The 22,771-nt window shown below is 40.2% G+C and overlaps 1 protein-coding gene across 2 annotated transcripts in view; it reads right to left on the bottom strand.

Moving 5' to 3' along the window:
• The window catches only part of NUCB2 (nucleobindin 2), a 29,581-nt gene extending 15,311 nt beyond the window's left edge, over nt 1-14,270 (bottom strand). The window contains exons 1-4 of one of the 2 annotated variants that reach the window (XM_027701250.1): nt 14,138-14,270; nt 2,449-2,592; nt 1,703-1,822; nt 307-433 (exon numbers count right to left, since the gene is read on the bottom strand). In XM_027701250.1, the coding sequence (XP_027557051.1) occupies nt 307-433; nt 1,703-1,822; nt 2,449-2,592 (391 nt within the window). In that variant the 5' untranslated portion in view covers nt 14,138-14,270. Of the gene's footprint in view, nt 1-306; nt 434-1,702; nt 1,823-2,448; nt 2,593-14,137 lie in introns of those variants that run through there. The other variant, XM_027701242.1, reaches the window with a different exon arrangement.
• Nucleotides 14,271-22,771: the final 8,501 nt, after the last annotated feature.

Here is a 22,771-nt window from a genome sequence, read left to right as displayed (position 1 = left end):
AAGCATCTAACACATTTATTTACAAGTATCTAATGTATTTATTTATAAATAACTGAACTTGTTTCTGTCAGTGAAAAATCCACTGACAGAAAGAAGTTTAGGTATTTATAAAACACAGATGGCTCTTCTCTTATCCCCAGTTTCCTATAAAGACAGGTCTTTACTGGCCCTAGGCCAGCTCAGAAAGGACACTCACTTTCAGCTTAGTTATTATTGTTGACAACAAACAAAGCACAACTAATGGACTTTGGCATTTCTCCAACACAATTGTCCCACAACTCACTTCAGTAAATTTTGTATTCTTACCTTGAACAGAATCCATTTTAGCTTTAATTAACATTCTTAATCTTGCCACCTCTTGTCTTTTTAGTTCATCCAGTCGTGTTCTCACATGGTGGCTTACTAAATCAAGCTCTCTGCTTAGCTTTCCGCTCTGTTGAAAAACAAAAGTTATGTATAAAAAGTAGAAGAAAGTCGTTTTTAGGATTAGACATGAGCTGCAAGACAGCAGACTAGTGGCAGTCTTTGGTAATACTGTAGCACTCACTGTAAGAATCTCAGTATTTTTCCAAAGAGCAGATTCAAAATTTTTATGCCTATGGTTATACAAACAGAAAGGAATCCTATAAGCTTTCTGAAAAGAGAATTTCTATCTTGCTCCTCCAAAGAGCAAAACCATAACCTTGAAGGAGCAATGCCTAATAATGTTTGTGACAAGTTTCTTGATCATATGTTCTCAACTTAGTTCACAAGAACTGTGAGAAACACACAAAGTGCTGTGTCCTTCATCCCCTCGATGAGGGCTGTAAGACGTCAGGGAAAGTACAAGCACGGCAACAGCCACCAATGTGTATTCAAGAACCTTGATATGAACAGCAATATTCAAGGGTTACACTAGATGGAGCACAGAAGAAGCTAAAAGCTGCCAATGCCAACACGAGGGATTAAAGGAAACACAAAAGGCAGGATCTTCTCTTTAAGTCTGTCACTTTAGACAGTTTCCTACCCATCCCTTGCTGAATTTCTAGCTTGTAAAGAGGGAATGCAGGAGAGCCATCACCTACAGCCAGGAACCAAAGAGTAAAAGACAACAATGTGGGGAGGTTTTGGACAGAGTGCTATGTGAATTGGCACAAAAGACAGGACAGCAGCAGAGAAATCCAGAGGTCTGGTTTATTCCTATATAAACTGACTTTACTTCTAGCACAACTCCTCAATATACCCAGATATTAAAATCTGTCTTGTAATTCTTTTCCATGTCATCATATACATTTGTGAATTACTATCTTAGTCTCAGAAAGCAAATATACCTCTGTGTTCACAACAGTGTTCCAAATTATTCAGCAGGCAACTACACATGAAAGCTACAACTGCAGCTGTTTTGATGCACATGAAGGTTCACCTATTTGCATAAAGTCTGAAACTAGCTTTTCAGGAGATAGGCAGCAGGCAGAAACTATGCATTCCAGTGTATGTTGTTGCTGGGGTTTCTTATGCTATGGAATATTCTTTAATGAACAGAAGTTCTGCTGTCCCTTGACTACAGACAAAGATCTAGTATAATACTTAATTAAATAAAAATTACATTTAAGCTCACAAAAATTGAGAGGAGTATGGAAAAAAAAGGAAGAAAGAATACAACATACGTGGCTCAAGATGATGCATTTAATTAACCTTGATTTAACTCTTTTTTTGAACCTACCTTTATTTCCTCTATGTCAGCAGTCTGGAGTTTCTCCCTGAAATGTTTATCAGTTTCCAAGACATCTATCACTTGCCTGAGATATTCATCATAATAAAGTCCTGTATCCTTCAAAAAAACCCAAAAAGTGAAATTGAAAAAAGAATATACTGCCAAACATTTAGCTCTGTTTTAATACAATTATTGAACTGACACTCTAATCTCAGCAACACAGGCATTATGCTGTCTTACATATCTTTGTTTTTTCCTATTTGCATCACTGCCCTATAGCAACTTATCATTCGTTTCAGCAACTAACAAGAGGAGAAAATTGTTTAGGAACCCATGTAATACACAAGCATCTGTCCTGTTAATATAGTGTCGCTTTTTTAAATCAGCGCAATTCATTCATTACTGTTCTATTTGAAACACGGAATTGGAATCAGCAAGCAGAATTTCCTAGGCCACCACCCAGTCCTTTGAAACAAGTCTCTGTGGAACAGTAAGTTCTTCCTAGTGTAAGCTGGGGAATCCCTTCCACTCGCCACCTCACCTTTAGCAGCTCACTGAAAAAAAATGGGAGAACAAATTTAAGCAGAACCTCCCCGTTGTAGATGGCAGACCCTGTGACAGTCCTGGCTAACATTAGTTGCCTTCCTGCAAGTGATTCCAGTAAAGAACATGTAAATCTCAGAAAGGGAGTTTCCTACCCCCAGATTACTGACAATTAGGAAAAACACTTGGGAGATTAATTTCTTTACACTTACTGGATTTTCTACCTTCTCTCCTTCTACGTGGCCTTCTCCTTTGACTTTTGTCTTATCTATGTCTATAGGTACAGCTTCCAAGGCCATTACGAGACATGTCATCAGCAAAAGACACTGCTGGGGCAGGACAGATTGCCACTTCATCTGAAATGAGACCAAGTCACAAAAATTAAAATAAATGATGTTATCATACTGTACTGATTAGAATTTGTTGACATTCCTACACAGATACCTGTAATAGCCCCCTTTCCACATGATGTTCTGCTCTCAAGGAACAGTAAAACTCAAAGGATTAAATACAGCTTTCATTTTTAATTTTTATGCAAACGTACTTCGTCAGATTACAGTTGTGTGCCAAACCTAAGTTGTACTGTAAATGCTAAGAGATTTGTAGCATGTGGATGTATTACCAATAACAGGTGTGGGAACACCTGTTTAGGATGTCCAAGTCTCACATAACTAATATTGACGTTCCTACTCTGATCATGTCTTTGCTGAATTTATTGACAAACTCCTAAAGACAATCATCAACACTGAATCAGATCTTAGTGTAGTAATGCCAGTGGTTTTTATGTTTCAGTAATGGAGTACTTTGCCTAATTTTGAGTCGATTCCCTCCAAAATTTATTTGCAGGAATAGTATTTTAGAATCCATGTTATATTCGTATTTCAGGTTGACAGACATCAGTGAAAAAAGTATTGCTGAGGCTGGGGCTTTATTCAGACAGTCTCTTCTAGACTTTGTTGTCTAATATGGATCTAATTCACACATAATTTGATGAACATTGAGCACTCTGAGTTCTTGACCTCTGTCTTCTTTCCCTCCATCAAATCTGGTTGAAAATAGCTCAATTCAGCCAGAAACTGATAAGATGGAATACTTAAATGGTGTGAATATAAAAATCCAGCTAAAAGAAGTAATGATGGTGATACAGCATCTGACAGCAAAGTCAGGCTCTTGAGACAATCTGGCCAGTTCAGCCTGTGACACTCCACAGTCTCTGGATAATATATAAAAAGTTTGAGCGAACTCCAGCACTACATTAGTAACATAATTCACCTTCTGGAACATGAAAGTCTTTGCCGGTCAAAGACTGTCTAAAATTAGCTTAGGTATGCCAAAGAAAAGGACATAACATTCAAGAAATGTGCAGTCAAATCAAAAGTATACCTGCTACAAGGCGAATTTCTGTACAAGGGCTTTAGCTGGTCATGCAAGTAATTCTGTCAAAAGTACTTATGTCCACCAGCAACAAACCTCTTTTTCAGGGGAGGGGGGAGAGGGACAAACTGTAATTACAGTGTCAGTGCCAGTTTCCCTGACTACATGATCTGGTACTTGACAGTGAAACATTGCTTTTGCTTGGATTTACTACAGCAATAAATACACATAATGTTACGTATTCGATATCAAGCATTGCTGACACCCTTTATTCACCCTTATGCAACTGCTAGGAAAATGAAAGCATTCTTATAACAAAAAAAAAATAGAAGAGGCATACAAGATGTGCAAAGATACTCTTTCTTTTGTTAGGGATGAGGAAATAGCTGGAGATAAAAACATATTCACTTATCCATCTATTGTTTTATATGTCAAAGGTTCAAGAATTACAATTCCCTGAAACTGTTTTTTCTTAATCACATCTTCAGCAGAAGGAGCCTAAATGGATTATGCTCCGCAAATACCTGTTACTTTCATTTAAAAAATTACTAACATCTGATCATTCCCAGATGGGACAGCAGGAGCTATTGTTGCTGCCATACTGAGTGCATGAGATTCAGCATCAGCACTACTGTCAGATCCACAAGTCTGATTAGCTTTGCCTAGGTTATGACTTTACAACAAGCACACAAACACAAAAAAATCCAGACACAGACTGATTTGCTGGAACTGGTAAGGTAATTTCTATACTTCTACACAAGCTGTTGGCTTGCAGGGACTTACAGAGCTGATGAGTGAAGGAGTTATATATTCACTATTGCTTTTAAAGATGCCAAAGTTCCAGTACTTTGGATGGTTTTAATTACAGAGTATCGTGTAAATGCTGGGCCTAGGTTTGTTAATTTCAACAGGATTTATTCCTAGGAAATGATAATAACTAACAAATACTAGGTTTTCAAGTTTCCTACTCTTGATGTAGATGCCAAGACTGAGTATTTCTGAGTACCAACTGAATAACTTCTGTAAATCAAATTGCCAAGTTAATAGACTTGCCCAGAAGTCTAAGGCCAGGCCAGGCCACAAGGGCAGATCAATAATGCTGTTGGAAAGTCCCAAACTAGAGCCATCAGTTGAGTCTGTATCCATTAGTAGCACAGCTCATTTTATGTATGGATAACAATAGTAAGGTAATATATCTTATGCAGGCCCTCAGTTCTTTCATCTGGCAGACAACCATCACCCTACTGTCACTTAATTTCTTCTGTCTTGCATGGACAAGATCAACTGATTTTGACCTCTTTTTACCAAAAGTAGGTTGGCATGCAGACATGCCATTCTCTGAACACTGATGCTTGTTATTTTATCCTTACCAAGGCATGTTGAAGTATCTGTCAACATACAAACACAGCTAGATCACCACATGGGCTTTAATACAATGAATGGGAAGTGGAAATGGCTTAACTTGAGCAGCAGGTTGGATAGAAATAGATAACAGTGTTTCTGTAACAGACTACCTATAACATGATAAGTATGGCATGTAGTTGCACAGATAACACATGTTGTGTAAACCATCTCCTCTCTGAACCTGTCATCCATTTATCTCATTCAATTACCCCCTTAGTTTTTGTATTGGAAAAGATGTAAACAATTTATTCCTAATTACCATTTCCATATAATAGCTCTCCAAGAGCAATCAGACATCAGCCTAAAGAGTGCCAGCTTACCTATTGATTCCTTTTATGAAAGCTTTTCCATACCTTTGATCATGCTTGTTACTCTTCCCTGAATCTTTGCTGGTCCTTTAATACCTGATTTGAAATAGAACCTTGGGTGGCCTAGGCTATGCTACAGATTTTATTGGAGCACTGTTTCTTAACAAAATAGTTTATAAACTCTGTAGGTAGGACTCAGAATATTTGCAAGGTGATGGTTCCCTTTCAAAGCAGACTGAGACACAGTTGTGAGGAAGCCATTGTACTTTTCAGATGAAAGAAAACAGGAAAAAAAGTAAAAGTGAGGCAAACAATTCAGTATCTGTCAGCTATGTGTATTTAGAAAATCAATAGGAGATAACTGAACCTCAAAATCCACTTCGAAAGATTCTGGATGAGCAGCCTGGGTAATAAATTCAGTAGACAGAGAGCACCACAGCCAAAAAGAGGTGCAGGAAAAACAAAAATCCACCTTGCTGAAATTCTTGAAGAGTATGAATGGGACAGTCTAGTAAATTGTAAGTTAAAGGCCATAAGCATGTATGAAGTATAGGCAATGCATATGAAACAAAACTAATAAAATTCAAAATATTTATAAAGTATTTGAGTATAAGAAATATATATACTCAGCATTTTTAGAACCATTTTTAAAAGGTTATGTATATTTGAAGTATTCCTTTTTAAAAATAATAGCCTTCTGATAATGCTAAAAATTTGGACCCCAATAGATGGATATTTTTCCAACCAAACTATTTTCATATATACAAAATTATAGTAATAAAAGTAATTTATTATTATTATTATAGACCACTCTAGTTAGGTAAAGTATGTAAACAGTGTTTTAGAAAATCATTATGTGGCTATAAAATGAGCATGCTCATTTCAGGTAAGACCAACAGGTGAGATGTAATGAGATGAAGAGAAGCCAGAAACTCAGGTGCTCACCATTGTTCTGGTGTTGACTCATTCTTTGCCTAAGGCAAGTACTAAAGCCAACACTCTCAACAATGACACCCAGCCTTTGATCCATTTTAAAGACATAACTAATCTCTTTAAAGCTCCTGACCCACAATTTCTAGTAACATGAACAGTTGTGGAGACACAGACTCCTGGTTTAGGCTGAAGGGGACACACTTAAATTTTTAAGACTCTTTCCCTTACAACTCAGGAAACCTGATATTTAAAATGCCCGCGCTCAATGAAACAACTGAGATAAAAGTAACTGTGTTGGTCTGCCAAACCTCATGTGAGGGAGCACTGATCACCACCAAATTTAGGATGGGCAACTGGAGCTATATATCATCCTTAACTACCTCTGCAGTAGAATCAACAGAACTTATCTATCAAAAGCCCTAATCAAAGTGCCATTGGGTCTGCTGACTCTGTGAAATATATGCTCATGGGCAATTTGGGTTTCCTTGCAAATACCAACCTTTGTAATTACATGCTGTCATATATAATGGGAAATACTGGATGATATCACAATATGTTCTTCATATCTATTTGATGTAATAGGCTGCTCGGGAAAGATTACATCAGGCAGTTTCATCTCAGGTTTTGCATAGGGTGTTTTTACTGTAACTTTTTTCATAAAACGGGCTAAAAATTTCACACATACCAGGAAGAATTAAAAGTAGAGGAGTCCAAAATGGATAAGTAAAAAATATCTCTATCATTGCAGCTGACTTTGCAAACTACTATGCCTAACACAGGATTTCCCACAGTATTTTGAGGAACCCAACTGTCATGTAACAAGTAAATTGGAAATACATTTACTAGAATAAAAAATAATTATCTAGTGAATACAGAGTTATTGTATTTAGGTATCTATTAGTCCAAGACTATAGTCATCAAAATTGCCTTAAGAAAAGCAGGTGACTAAGATTTGCATCAACTTTTAGAGTGTGACAGTCACAACTGAGTCACTGAGCACATTCTACTCTGACCTGTATTAGAAGACAGAAACCAGGCCCATTGCAAATTCTAACATTAATCAGCTGCCAGAAAAAAACCCCAGCATGATAATCAAATTCAGCAGCTAGAGAGAAGAGTGAGAAAAGGCAGGATGAGAGGAAAATTGAGATTCCAGTTTTTGTTCCACTAAGCACTTTACTATTAAGAGTTCATTCCACTCTCAGCCTGCTACCAGCTACCTTCAAGAGTTCTGGACTTCTGAGAAACCCATTCCGGGATGCCCATCCCTTCCCAAGTATTTTGAGTGCATCCATGTGTCTGACCCAGGAATGTGGTTTCCTCTGTACTAGAGCCACCAAGGCAACAGTCAATCCTGGTGCTGCAGAAGAGAAGCAGTGTCAATTTGCTTATTGCCATAAGTGGTACACAAAGCACAGCAGACATGTTCCTGCCCTGCCATGGGGAATGTTATTATTACTATTCTTCCTACTTCTATACAGTTTAATAGAAATACAAGCAGTTATGGATCTGCCCAGCTAAATAGTTACTTTCTTAAAGACGGATGGAGAGAGCTAATGTTATAGAGCTAACTGTCATCTGGAAAGTAAGTGATTTTAGTCAAAGACAGGTAGCCCACCTAGATGAAAAGGTAGCACAACTGTAATCTGCTGGTATCAGAAATCAATCTCATCTTTCTAATAGGGACAAACCAACATTTCTACTTATAATACATAAAGAGAACTAATCATAAAAGTAGTGCTCTAGAACTGACAAATACTGTAGTTTATAAACAAGGGCAATATCGTAAGCTTTCAGGGAAAAGGAAAAATAAAAACTTCTCCGACTATGAAGTATTTTAAAAAACAAACCAAGAGCCAAAAGAATGAGACAGTCAGCAGAAAACAGAGACACCAATGTATTTGCATGAACAGAAAAATACAATTGAAAAAGGAAAGCAGCAGGCTGTCTGCCAGCAATCTTGATCTTGATCCTACTAAAGTTAATCACAAATTCCTATCAACTTCAGTGGAATAAGATCGAACATTTGAATTATAAAGAGCTATACGCTTTGAAAGGTAACTATAAAATGCTGCTCCTAAAGTTTATTCTAGCAACATTAACACAAGCTGCTAAACATAGCATTAGCACACCTGTTTTATATGGCTGCCAGGTGTTACTAGTACAAACCCAAAAATTTACTTTTCATTAACACCTATTGCCCAGAAAATAACATAATTTTGGTACTGACATCTCCATCACCTTCCTAAAAGATATTTGTGCTTTGCAAAGAAGTAACACCCTATGCCAAATTTTCTAAAATTGAGATATGCAAAACCATATAGTGATACCAGAGTGCATATGTAGAAGCTCAGTGAGTGATTATGAAGCAAGAATAGGGCAACATTGTAAATGTCATATCGCACATTTGCACTTGTCAAAGCCATGTGTACTATGGTGGGCAATGAAAACATAAATCCATACTGACATAATGCACAAATAAGCCTACCTATTAAAAAAATATTACATATGCCTGCTATATCTGATATGGAAGTAATCAAACCTGTGTGAGACACAGTGCAGACGTGCAGGATGACAGCAATGTTCTCTATGGTCATGTACTGTGACTTCCTATTTTTATGCCGTAATTCAGAGAAATGAACAATCTTCATAGGCAGTGCTGAATAAAAAAAAAACAAACAGGAAATAGATAAAATAGATCTAGTGATTTTCATCTTTCTAAGAATATTCTAACCTCAGTACTAGAATAAGATCTGAGCTATGTAAAGTACTCCTTCAGCAGGCTGAGCCAGCAATGTAGCACCTTGAATCTGTTTTCACTTCTCTGAAACAGTGATATACCTGCCCATATATCACAGTTTAAACAGGGAATGTTTATAGATACGTGGGCTTTTCCTTTTCTTTAAAAATTATTTGCAAATATATAAACTGATTTTACGCACAGAATCTTAAAAAAAATTACATTAAATGTTTGAAATTAGGCAGAAACAGATTATTCCCCTGCCGTATTTTCTGTTTGGAAACACCAGTGTTAGATCCTCCCAGTTTTTCCAGGAGGAGGAGTTGCCACACAGACACTGTAAGCTATCATACCTTAAGAAAGGACAAAGTCAATGAATCAATACTTAATGCATTTTCTTCACACTGTTTGTCTAATGAGTTAATCTGGCATTAGCACAGATGAAATGTGGCAACAATTTTGAGAAGCAAGTGGAAAAACCTGTTTCTGCTCACAATGTTAAGCTAAACCTCTGGCTGTGGTGAAGGTGTCTCTTCACTGGGTCATCAGTCTGTAGATCCAGGTTGCTCACTAAAGACGTGAGCACCAAATGACATGAAAAGGGAAATGGCTACAAGCTGCAGTAGTTTTCCCTTTACAAGTTAACACTCAAAATACAGAAACACCTGCATACTTCCCTTCCCAAATGAAAACTCATCCTTTAATAAGTTAATATGCAAGCTATTAACTATTACAAGCTAGCTATTATTGCTATATAATTATATATAGTATTTCATTATCCTTCAAGTAGTATTTTCTCTTCTGTCAAAGTTGTCTACTAACACCATGAATCAGATGTTGCTTTTTTTTTCTAGCTAATATCCAACAGGTTTTACACTGGACATGCTGTCCTAATCTTTTGTTTGAGCACATCCCACTCAGTTCTCTGCACAAGGAGACGTACCTTACTTTTTCAAAGAAGCATTTTGATCTTGCATGTAAATAGTTTTATATAAAACAGTACTACTTAAGTACATAAAGGCAGCAAAATCCTTTTTTCTCATCCTGTTTACTTTGCTTAAATTCTTTTCTTTTGAGTTGAATTTGTTGTATTTTTTCACTGCACTTCCAGTTGCTTCATTCTCTTTATAGCTAAAAGCTGGCTGATGATACAGCTTCTTTTTTCAGCTTACCAGAAAAGAGAGCATGCCTTGACCATGCCCAGTACAACGTTTGCTGACAGAACCTCCCTTTAAAAAATGCACTTCAGCTGTTTTATTAAATGAGTCACCCAAATGCTGGGGGATACTATATAGTAACACAAACTAAGACTGCTGGAGTGGGAAAGAAGCAATTTTATGTTGAAACAACATAACAATGTAAGATAATATCATGAAACAATACAACTGTATGTTCAAAACCAAAGTGGCATAGAAGCAAAATGTACATCTGCTGCTACACATGCTTAGCTCTGTCATAAGTAAAGTCTGAAAACTATTTTTCTTCTTGTTGCAGTGTTAACTGTTCATTATTTAAAAACCTGTGTGCACACACACAGATACACATACATATTTATAATAGCACGTGCCTCCAAGGAACTTCTCTATCCTTGCTTCAAAAAAAACAAAACCTCAGTGTCTACAAAGCTGCCTTACTAACTGAAGAATGATGAAATATTAGTTCTTGTTTCTCAAAGCAACTTGCTTGATTTTATCAATTCTTTCCAATAAAGTTGGCTCAGAAAAAGATTTATGAAGCCATTAGTCAAGCAAAAACTTGTACTGAATTCAATACATACTTGATAAAAATCTTATCAACTTCAAAAGCAAATAAAAAAAATATAAATTACTGGTAGAAATACAGCTTCCTGCACTATAGTTTCAGTTCCCACACAGAACATAATACAACGGCACACCTGGAATCTCACAAATTCATTTTTCATAAATGTGAACGGCAATTTTGTCAGTGCTGACGTAAAAGCAACCTCAAATATGCTACTACGTGCAACCAGTGTATTGGCTCAAACTTTATCTCAAATCAAAAAGTATTTCAATTATTCTAACAATATGCATTTTGCTCTAGTCAACAACAAATGATGATGCTAAAGTAAACCTTGAATGCCCCAGGAGTTCAAGGTACTTTTTTCCCCTTTCAAAAAAAAAAATACAGAATAACTATCCAGAATAAATCTAGATCTAATGATATGGAGCCAGATTTAAAAAATATTTAGGCACTTAATGATAGCTGCCTAATGAGATTTATGTCTGCAATTTGCTAATTCCCATTGATTTTTACTTGCTTAGGAACCCAAATGCGTATAAATGTCCCACTCTTTTTTTATAGAGAATATAAAGCAGGAGAAATGCAATCATGAAAAGGGTGTATATATTTTATGCATTACCTATGGTGAAGAATAATATTTACAACTTAATATGATTAAAATGAAATGTTCTAATGAAATGCAGTTTCTTTCATTCTTCCAACTGTCAAATCATGTATAGTACGTAAGAGCAAAAACTGTTGAAATGAACATGAATTTTGCCTCTGATTTCATTCAGTTTGGCATTAGCAGCTGGTCATGATTTTAGCTACATAAAAGTACATCCCTATGCAAAAGGCTTGTGTGTACTACGTATTTAACAGGAACTTCAGAGAAATCTCTTCTGCTTACCGAGCAATCAAACAGCCAAGAGCACAATACCTCACTACATAAAACACCTCTGTGCACAAGAGTTCAAATCATGGCAGCTCTGATAGAGGCTTTTAACTTAACAGTAAACAATTTTATCTTTCTTATGTAAAGTGCATTTGTTTAGTCAGCACAGCACTAGAACTGTGCATCAATATTTCCACATCTCTAACATTTGAGTCAATGTATTTTACATTTTTTATTTTCTCAGAGAACTACTGCTCTCCCCTTTCATGGCTAGCATTTCATTTATATATGTGTCATTATGGGGGTGCAGCTTTTGACAGAAAGCCTTTAACTTGGCTTATATGAACAGAAAGTTTACGTCAGCAGCACTGCCAGGTGCCAAGGTATGAAAACTTGGCCTTAGTCTTATTAAAAAAATAATTCTTTTTGTTCTTGTTGCTTGGTTTTATTTGCCTGATGGGGTTTTCTGAATACAACTTCAGATTCCAAATAAATGTAGCTCAAGCAGTATTACAGCATCAAACAATTTTACACCACATGCCTTTTTATCCAACTACTAATGTAAGTTTTAAGCAGATCCAATGGGCAATATTAATTTATAATTTGGTTTCCCTGGTTTTTTTTATTTGTGTTAACTTTCTTGGCTGGAAGTGAATGAGATTCACATTGTTCTATACCAACACAATTTGTTTGCGGATAGACTTATGCTACTCTTTTTTACATAATTATCTTTCTTATCCTGAAATAAAATACTGCTACCATCCAAGAGATTACAGCGGTGAATAAAAGGGAAAATAGGTAACCATGGGTAGGAGGTAGGGTATGTAATCAGGTTAGTAATCTGCAGTCATGGTGGATGTGGCACTGTGACTGCACAAGATCATTGTGTAGCAAATGACAATTAGAGATACAACTGAATCCTAAGTGCTCACAGAAATGTAGGCTTCTCCCATAAACTTTCTGTGAGTTTTAAGCAGAGGTCCATAAAGGTTACAATAAAACCTGGGTTCAAAGTTTTTGAGTGGCTCTTCCCTTCCTACCCAGTGTTCACAATAGGAATATTCCCTGCGCTCCTCTGTTTGGTTGAGAGGGACGGTCACTTCAGAATTCAGAGTAGAGCTGCACCAACAGTGAGTCAATCACAGGACTTTTCTTGAGAGTGGGAGAAAACAAAATTACCAAAGAAAACCCCACTAAAGCAAACCTCCACACTGAAGTTGATCCCATGGGTGCACAGGTGCTTCACTGTTCATACTGTGATGGCCTCGTGTTGAAACTACTGGATGTTATCTGTCCACAGCAAATACTTGCAACTCAAACAACAGAGGCTTTTTTCTCCTACGGGCTTCCTAAAAAGTGTTGCCAAACACAAACTCTTTTGAAAACCTTAGCCATGTTCATTTCATCCAAAAAATGTTACCTCTCTACAGCCATATCTCAATTTTTTTCCTCTTTTGGAATATTTTCTGAGTGCAGTGGCCAGCCTAGCATTGGGGTATTTTATGGAGCTCCTCCGGTGATATTAGAGTAATAGTACAGTAAGACATTCAGCTCTGGAGTCCCCAGCACAACAAGGTCATCAATCTGTTGCAGCAAGTCCAGAGGAGGCAACCACAACGATTAAAGGGATGGAGCACCTCTCCTACGAGGAAAGGCTGAGAGAATTGGGACTGTTCAGCTTGGACAAGAGAAAGCTTTGGGGTGACCTAATTGCAACCTTTCACTACCTGAAGAGAACCTACAGGAAAGATGGAAAGAGACAAGGAAGATGTATTTACAAGGGCATGTAGTGATAGTACGAGGGGGAATGGCTTCAAACTGAAAGAGAAGAGGTTTAGATTACATATGAGGAAGAAATTCTTTACTGTGAGGTTGATGAATCACTGGAACAGGTTGCCCAGAGAAGCTGTGGATGCCCATCCCTGGAAGTGTTCAAGGCCAGGTTGGACGAAGCTCTAAAAAACCTGGTCTAACTGAAGGTGTCCCTGACCAAGGCAAGGGGTTTGGAAAGGGATGATCTTTAAAGTCCCTTCTAACCCAAACCATTGTGTGATTCTATGACAGTAACGCTGAAAAGCTCTGCCCTTTCTAATGAAATCAGTCGAGTCTCCTGCCCAAGTTTCCCCTGCGGTTGTGCAATTCCCAGCCATCCAACATTTTCCCGCTGCAGCCGCTGCCGCTGCCAGCTCTGCCTTCCTTTCCCCTGACGCTCTACATCGCTCTGCAGCTCACCCACCGCCCGGATCCGCGGGTACCTGCGGCCGTAGGGATGGAGCGAGGGATGGAGGGGACACACACACACCTGGAGCCGCCCGGGAAAACTTCAGCTGCGCTGCCCCGCACGGGAGGCAGCCCCGCGATTTCACCGTGACCCCCTTGGGTTCGAACCCGGCAGGCGAGACGGCGGTGAGACCCCCGCGACACACACCCCACCCCACCTCCGACAGCAGCCGCCCCGCCGCCAGGGCCTCCGCCACCGGCGGGGGCACTGGGACGGGCGGCGCTACCTTTGGGTCCCGCTGCGGCGGGAGAGGAGCCGCTGCTTCTCAACGCTGAGGTGCCTCCTGAGCGCGGGGGCCGAGGGGCGAAGCGTGCCCGGGTGTCCCCCGAGCGGCCGCGGCTGCCGGTGCCGTGCTCGGTGCGGCGCTCGGTGCGCGGCGCGGGCGGAGCGGTGCGACAGCCCCGCGGTGGCCCCGCGCCCGTTGCCATGGGCACAGCGCCCGCCCCCCGGAGGGCCACCATTGGCCGGCGCTGACCCCTCGCGAGCGTCGCGGAGCGCTCCGATTGGCCCGGCCGGCCCCGCCGGCGCGTCGTGACGCGCGCGCGCCGCCGAGCAGGGACGTGGCGGGGCCGCGGGGGTGGGGCCGGGCGGGGCCGCGCGCCGCTGACGTCACCGGGGGCGGGATCCGGGATGAGGGATATGAGGGATGAGGGACGAGGGCGGGATATAGGTGTCCGGCGCGTCCCCTGTATCCTCCGAGTTGATGCTGGCACTGTCCTTGCACCTCGGGTGACAACTTGTGCCTTACACCCCGTGGCACCCTGTGCGAAGCTCTCCGTCGTAGTAAATCGCTGCTGTTCCCTGTCCAGGCGTGAACTGGGATGCAGAAATTCGAAAATGTATTTTCGGGCAAGCTTCTTGTTTTTCCTGTTTCTTTTCGCTCATTTGAGCCTTCAGACCTGGTTTTCCCTTCCTCTTAGGGGAAAAAAGTCTTAACATCCATGCAGATCAAACAGTGTAGGAAACTATTTTCAGCTTGCGCATTTGTGTAAGCTTCATGTGCGCATTTCCATTCCTACCTGGCTTCAGAGGGTGGTATCTGGGTGGGGGTTTTTGGCAATTATTTTCTGTATGTTCTAGGCGTTTGTTCTGCACTAGAAGTGTTCAGAAAATATTCAGAAAAGTTGTTTTTAGTGGGTAGGTAAATAGCTGTGATAGCAAATGCACTGCACTTCCTATGAAATACCAATTTCTGGAATAAGCAGTGATGGTGTCTAAATGCTGTGAGCCTGTACTCCCATTTAAAGAGGTGTATTAATATGTACAAATTATTGAAGAACTTTTATCACTGTGCATTGTATTTCTGTTACTCTAATTTACAAGATAAGCATCCACAAGTTAATTTTTTTTTAAGAAACTGTTGCAATAGTTTATACAAATCAGAGGAAAAAATAAATTATTGTGGGATTTGCTCAGCCTAGGGAAGAAACGCAAAACTGCCACAGGGTTGAGACTTAATTATAATGAGTCCAAAGTGGTGGTTGAAATTGTAGCTTCTGGGTTATACAGGTAAAATAAAATGGGCCTGTAAACTGTCTATAATGACATCTGTGGTAACAAAGCTGTTAAAGTAATAGGGCTGACACTACTTGGAAGTTTCCCTCTCTCTCAAGAAGATACTGTTACAGACTAGAAAATCATTTTCCTACGCTACAGTTCACTTTAGAAACAGAGTTTTGCGGTCAGTTAGCATTCTTTAGCAGTTTCTTGACTGTCATTTTGGGGATCTGGAAGCACTGGAATTTAGTAAGATGTAGGCAGTTTGTGGCCTGAAAGATGCCCAGATGTGGGAGAAGGAGGAGGATTGTGGGGGCTGAGGTCCCCTCTCCTGGGTTTCGCTCCCACCTGGCGTGCTGCCTGTGTAAGACTGGCTGTCCCTTGGGCACAGGGACCACCTGCTATCTCCCCTCAGGAGCCATTGGCTCCAGCGCCCTCCTCATCCCATGCCTGGGGTCCCCTCAGCGACACCGTGGCAACAACATTCTGAGAGGGTCAGGGGTCCTCAGCGACACCCCCTCGACACAGCGTCCCGTGCTGGACAGTGGATGAGAGGGGGTGAAGCATCTGGACATGCCACTGGCAAAGGGAAAGAAGGAAAGAGAGGTGAGCACTAGAACTGCCAATTGCCAAGCATTGCATGGACTCTTCTTCCCTGTGCCTCGGCTCTGCCCTTGGAGTGTGGAGAACACAAAGCCCGAGGGAGAGGGGGGCACCTGGAGGTGGGGATGGGTTCAGTCTGAGGTGCACCCTTACTCTTTGCCTGTATGAAGGACAAAGCTTTTGTGGCCTCTTGTTTGCCCATTACAAGAAGGAGCTCTCTCTGCCTTGTTGGAAGAATTGGAGGCAGGTCCTTTGTGGAAACCTTCCAGCAGGTTTTCAGGAAGAACTTGCCCTTCTCAGATGGGCACCAGAAGGTGGCTTGGAGGCACATTGCAGGACAAGGTGACATCACTGAACACCCAGCACAGCACAGCTTCCCCAAGGACAAGCTGTGGTAGGACCAACCTGAGCCACAGCTCATGTTGCTTGGAGGAGTGTCCTCATTGGACAAGGGGAGAGCAGTGACAGCCGTGTACTGTGACTTTAGCAAGGTTGTGACACAGTCTCCCACAGTGTCCAGGTGGGTAAGGCATGGACAGGAGAAGGGGACTCCTGTGCAGTGTGCCTGGTGCTCAGCAGAACAAACTGTGGGAAGTAAGGGCAATGGTGCCCACAGCAGGAGGGACGATTTTTTTCCTCCTCCACTGCCTCTGCTTCCTCTTCCCACTGTTCCTTGGCAAACTTGACCCTCCCAACCATCCCACCTGGTTTATGGTAGGGTGGGATGTGCTTCCCAGGACCTGGAGCAGCAGGGCACTGACACGGGGAGGATCACGCTTGGGACCCTGGAGGTGACCTGTTGGAACTGCTCACCTCTATGCCTGCAGCTCAGCAGAGTTTTCCTTGGATGCTGCCTTTGCAGAAGAGCTGGGAGATACTTAATACAGATGAGGCATGTGGTTCAGGCAGGTGGGTGGTGCCAGGGGGCTGGAGCAAAGCCCTTCTGCTGGTGGTGCCGGAGGTTTTGAGGCTGGTGTAGCGCACGTGTGTGCGTGGCCAGTGCAGCATGTCTGTGTGCAGTGAGGACCAGGGTGGCTGTTAGTTGGTTTTCCTGGAGATACAACTGTTCTCCAGCTAGCTGTCTCCTCTAAAATGGTTGGGGTTATTCAGCCTGGAGAAGAGAAGGCTCCACAGAGATCTTACAGCACCTTCTGATACCTAAAGGGGGCCTACAGGAAAGCTGGAGAGAGACTTTTTTGCAAGGGCAGGTAGTAGGGTAACAGTGATAGGACAAGGAGAAATGGCTTTAAACTGAAGAAGGGTTGATTTAGATTTGAAAGAAGGAGGAAGTTTTTTACAATGAGGGTGGTGAAACACTGGTGAAACAGATTGCCCAGAGAAGTTGTAGATGTAGAGGTCAGGTTGGATGGGCTCTGAGCAACCTCATCTAGTTGAAGATGTCCCTGCTCACTGCAGAGGGGTTGGACTAGATACTCTTTAAGGTTCCTTCCAATCCAACTCCTTCTATGATTCTGTGATTTTGTAGTTTTAGAAACAAATAACCAACTGCTGAAAGATAATTTCTTTTTTCTTCTCACGGGCCCCATGCTGTTGTCTGCTGCGGCTTGAGTGAAGAAGATTTCAATCGTAGCTTTGAGTGTTTTAAGGTTTTCACCCTCTCCCAATCACAAGCTGATAAGTACTGTAGCCTAGTTAGTTGTGCTACTTATTTTTCTCTTTCCAAAAACTGTATGGCTATTTCATGTCAGGCTCCTTTAACTCCTTTGACTGAAGGGTGGAGAACCTCTGGGTAGGGTGGATCCCCAGCTTTCTGGGGCTATGTCAACAACCCCTCCAATGATGGTAACTATTAAACTGTGCTAAGGCAGATGGAAAATGAGGTGATTGGTAACAGCCAACATGGCTTCACTGGGGCAAATCATGTCTGACAAATTTACTTTAGTAACACAGAAGGAGGTGTGTTCAGAGAAACAGGCACAATCTTCCCTCTAAAATACTTTGAGTTAGAACTGGGCAAGACCCATAATATATTCAGAAGGCAAGTATAGAGTAAGTTGAGGGAGAGCTGTTCTAAAGGCGTAGAAAAGTATTAATACTGGTGCAGGACACGAGGATAATTTTAGACTTGAAGCAACATGGAGAAGTCACAAAGAGAAGACAGAAGAGGAATGATATCTTCTGTAAGAAGGAGGTAAGACTTGTAAGTTGGTACAAGCAATTTTGATACTCTTAACTGAAGAGAGGGTGCCTTGAAAATGAGATGATAATAACGAACACCAAGAAAAACAGGAAGTAAAAAGTAGGGTAATGTGGTTGCAGCAGGAAGTGTATCACTTACAGCACTTTTTTGGCTTCTCATTTCCACTAATGGAAATATTCTTTAGAAGTCAAACAGAAAGTCTTGTTGTAATGGACATATAGGGCATATGTATGACACAAATTTCACATGCAGCAAGAAATAATACAATGTCTCATTAAAGGAAAAGGTAGCACTTGATTTCTGATGCAGTTTTTATTTGATTTCTCATGCAAATCAATATTTCTTTACATTTTATTGTATTTTTTTTTAACTTATCTGCAGTTTCTATAACGACATTCTCTCCACAAAGCAGATAAGTAGCATCTGAATTTTTGGCAAAGGCTAAGTATCAACCAGATATTTACAAGATTGTGGTAGTAATTTTAAGAAATGCCTGTCTTTTAAAATTATATCTGCTTCTGTCTTGTCGTAATTATATGCATGTGATTATCACTCAGTTATTGCAGGGCGAAAAGGAGCAGTCAACATGTGGGCTTTATTCTTGTGGTGTTTAGGGGTTTGGGGACTTTATTTACTGTTATTTTTTATAAACCTTGGACTAACGTGGGGTGGAGAGAAGTCAGCAGTGATGTTTCCCAGGAATTTATACCAGGTCTCTGTGCTTCAGTGTTATCATAGATGTTCCCAAAGGGGGGTACAAAATGATGTGAGAAAGTTTGCTGATGACAGGGAATTACTTAGAGCAATAACATTGCAAGTAAAGCTTTTACTTCAGATCTGCAGAATATCTGATGATATTCAGTAGCTGGGTGATGAAGCAATAAATTATATGTTAGTAATGTAAACTGATTTGCCTTGAAGAAATGGCAGTCTTGGCTTTTTTAATCCAAAATGGCAAGCTTTGGACTAGCTCTCTTACTGCTCAGATTGTAAAACTTTAGTGCAGTGCTTAGTGGAGGTCAAAATAGGAAGTATTAGGAGGAATGGAATTGCTAGGAAAATAATAGTATGGAAGGAAAAGAATTGTTATATTGTGGCATAAATCCATCGTACATCTCTATGGCAAGTATGACATAAAGGTCTACTCTTGTAAAGTAAAGAGTGGCATGATGAAGGTAAATAGAAATGGTCACTATTTTTCATAACACAGGAAAAAAGCAATGCAATCATGTGGCAGATTCAGAGGTACATGCTGAACATTGCTGCCTGTCTTCCCTTTGTATTGCATGCTACAATTTCTCAACCATCATCTGCTCTTTGAATTTATCCCACCCTTCAGGCTGGATTGCAAATCAGAGTTAAAGTATAAGCTTTCTAACTGCTTTGTGGAGAAAGATGAGGTAGGATCTGATTTATCCTTAAGAGATTAAAGTCCAGGGCACACTTTTCCCTTTCCTATGCATATTGTGAAAAGTGCAGTTTTGCTCTTTAGGCACTGGGGATGAAAAGTGCTATTACCTTGTGATGCCATGAATTGTACAAGCCAAAGGTCTGCCTTTTCCTTTAGGTTTTCAAATGTGCACCCTCCATAAGTTCACAGATGACACTAAGTTCGGTGGGAGTGTTGATCTGCTGGAGGGTAGGAAGGCTCTGCCTGCTGTTCCTGATGAGAGTTTATCTTTAATTGCAAGACTGAGTCTATATGTTTTCCCCTGCTACTCTTCCATGAGGAATGTGCTGAAGACTGAATCTTTGAGTTAAAGGGTAGCAAGAGCATTTTGATCTGGAAGCCATTTCCCCAGTCTTTCTAGACCCTGCCCAGTGTGAAGCACCCTTTTATCCTCTGTTACATCTGATTACATATGAAATGACACGTACATGTTTGTGGACGTCTGTAGAATGGTGCTGACAGCTTTGGAAATTGAAAACAAAACAGCCAAGTGTATCTATGTGCTCAGTGGAACAATGAGGTATAGACTGCATGTGTATTTGTTTCTCACACTGAAAAAAGAAAAAAAGTATTTATTAAAAAGTATTGTTGATGTCCTCGTTGGGCCCTAACGTTATCTTGCTCCTGAAAAACTTGCTGAGGAAATTTGAATGCTACAGGAATGGGAGGATATGGTTGCAAGTTCTGCTCCATCCTGTGTTGTTTTGGACCTTGGCCATCAGGAAATATTTTGTCTATCTCAGAGATGAAACACTTTCTCTTCAGAAGTATTATTATGAGCAAGATGTGTAAATAATCTGTGGCAAGGAGCTACTTTGTTACAGAAAGGGACATCATCCCAACTTTTCCTTTCTTTGATGAAATTTTAAAGAGAGATTTCTACAAAAGATGTGCCGGAGGGGAATTTGCAAGGTTTGCATTGACCTACATAAACCCTAGCTGAACATAAAAGTAGCTTAAAAGTTGTTTCACTCTGTTTCTGTCTCCCTTTGTACTTTATCAACCACTGATCTTTATTCTTTGTTAATTCATACATGTTTAATGCAGCATTGCAAATATTTTTCCTCACTTCCAAAACTATTCATAAAAATAAGATTGGGTGAGAATATTTGAAAGAGCATTGTTTGTAATTGTCTTGCCTCTGCCGAGCTTGTATCTAGAAAATGGAAATACAGTCTCCTACCTACCACAGAGGAATGGAAATAAATCATAATGCAAGTGCTTTCAAAAGCAATTACGTATCCTGGAGTAGGAAAACTAACAGATCAGTATAACATTTTGTTGCATAGCTTGAGGTTTATTTCAAAAGATTGATTCTATGTAGACATTTGCTTTTGTATCTGAACTAGTAATTTTACCCAATGTATCTAATTTGTATGAAAAGTTACGTTGTTGGCCTGATCCATTCATGGCATGGGGAGGAGGGGGGGAAAGCAGGCAAAGGACAGTTTGAAGCAAAGGGAACAGAAAACCTTGTGGAGAAAGAAAACCAAGATTGCCACATACTCCTCTAACTAACAGCCTCAAGAATATGTTTTTGCAGAACCAGAAATTAAATAAGGATGGAAAAAGAATAGTCGTGACTTTAAAATAATTTTGGAAACCCAACATGAATTAACTGTGCAGCTAAATGACCATCACATTATAATTTCTTCTTACAGGCAGTTTCAATATTAAATATTTAGTGGTGGTTAGTGTTCATACTTAGTTTGTGAAATAGGGAAATATTAAGCCAAGAGTTCCATAGATTTTGAAGCAAAGAAGTTATTACAGGTTGTGGAGCAACAGCCACACTGGATATAAAAAGCCAATAAAATTCAAAACCTGTTGATACAACTTAGAAGTGGAAAAACTGCCCTGGGAACCAACATCTAAGATCTTCCTAGCATTGGTTAGCTACATGCTGCCTAGTTTTCTGGTGTTGACACTGGATTAAAGGCAGCTAATACAGCCTTTCTTTATGGCATTTGCTGTGGTTGCTGCAGTGTTTACAGTTGTGAAAGGGAGTGGAGATGGAAACATCTGAGAGTCAGACTGAGCTGTAAATAGAGGAGGACAACAACAATTCTTCTTAACCTTATTTTCTTTGCTTATGTTGTCACATCATCTGGCCTCGCTCCCTCATCCTACCATATTTTATACTCTCCCCCAATAAAAATGTAACATAGAAGGTAAAAGTTTTCATCAATCTGAAAGTGCTCTGCAATTGTTCCTTGTTGTAAAAGTGTTATCAAACTCCTTCTGTGAGCCTCAAGATGCAAGTGTATAGTTTCACTTAAGAAATGGCCATTATCAGGGGACTGGAAGGCATGTCTCACAACAGTCCCTTTTCATCTCTCCTCTGGTCTGTCTGAGCCTCTCACCAAAACTTCTTGTTCAAAGGAACACAGGGAGACCCTTCAAACCCTTCTGAAGGGTCATCCTTCCCCAATCTACCCAAAAAATCATGCAGTCTCCATGCTGAATGGAATGACTGACTCTACTTGCAGAGATGGAAACAAATATTATTTCCTATGTTATTTTTAAATTAATGCTATTTTATGATGTTTTAAGGAACTTTACCAGCTGAAGAGACTGCACAAATTTGTCCTAGATACTCACAGTCTTAAGGCTTTATCATCTGGTAAAGGTGAAACTTCCTTCATATTAATGACTGAAGATATAGGGTCCCTCATAGGGCTCAAATTTTGGGCAACAATTGATGTCTTGCATCAAAATATTCTGACTTGCATACCACTAAGTGTGACTCATAGACTGCGGTCAGGTTATTTATTAATTTCAAGGTTTTCAAAGCCAGTGAAGATATCAGCATCAGATTCTTTTAAATCCTCCTTTACTACAACAGTCCAAAACATTAATTTTCAGTGCTTAATGATCACAAAGGGACATATGGTTTAAACATGGCTTTTAAAAAAAAAAAAAAAGCTTTCAATACAAGCTTTACTTCTGTCATCACATCTGTCTGCCTTTTGCCATTAGGTAGGCAGTATATTTACCTTTGAAGTCCTAAGTTTGCAAAGGTGCCAGTCATGCTCTATTAGTCCTCTCCAATCTCCATGCATGCACTTAGTTGAGAGCATAATGCAATATTTGTTCTTTAATTTTAAACTAATGGTTTCTAATGAGTGGCAGGGTCTTCAATGTTGTAA

This window comes from Neopelma chrysocephalum, unplaced genomic scaffold, assembly GCF_003984885.1.
Source record: "Neopelma chrysocephalum unplaced genomic scaffold, ASM398488v2 Primary Assembly neopelma1_24, whole genome shotgun sequence".
In the NCBI taxonomy this organism is placed as follows: Eukaryota; Metazoa; Chordata; class Aves; order Passeriformes; family Pipridae; genus Neopelma; species Neopelma chrysocephalum.
The sequence above is the reverse complement of the archived record's forward strand: the minus strand, read 5'-3'. Positions and strand labels throughout refer to the sequence as shown.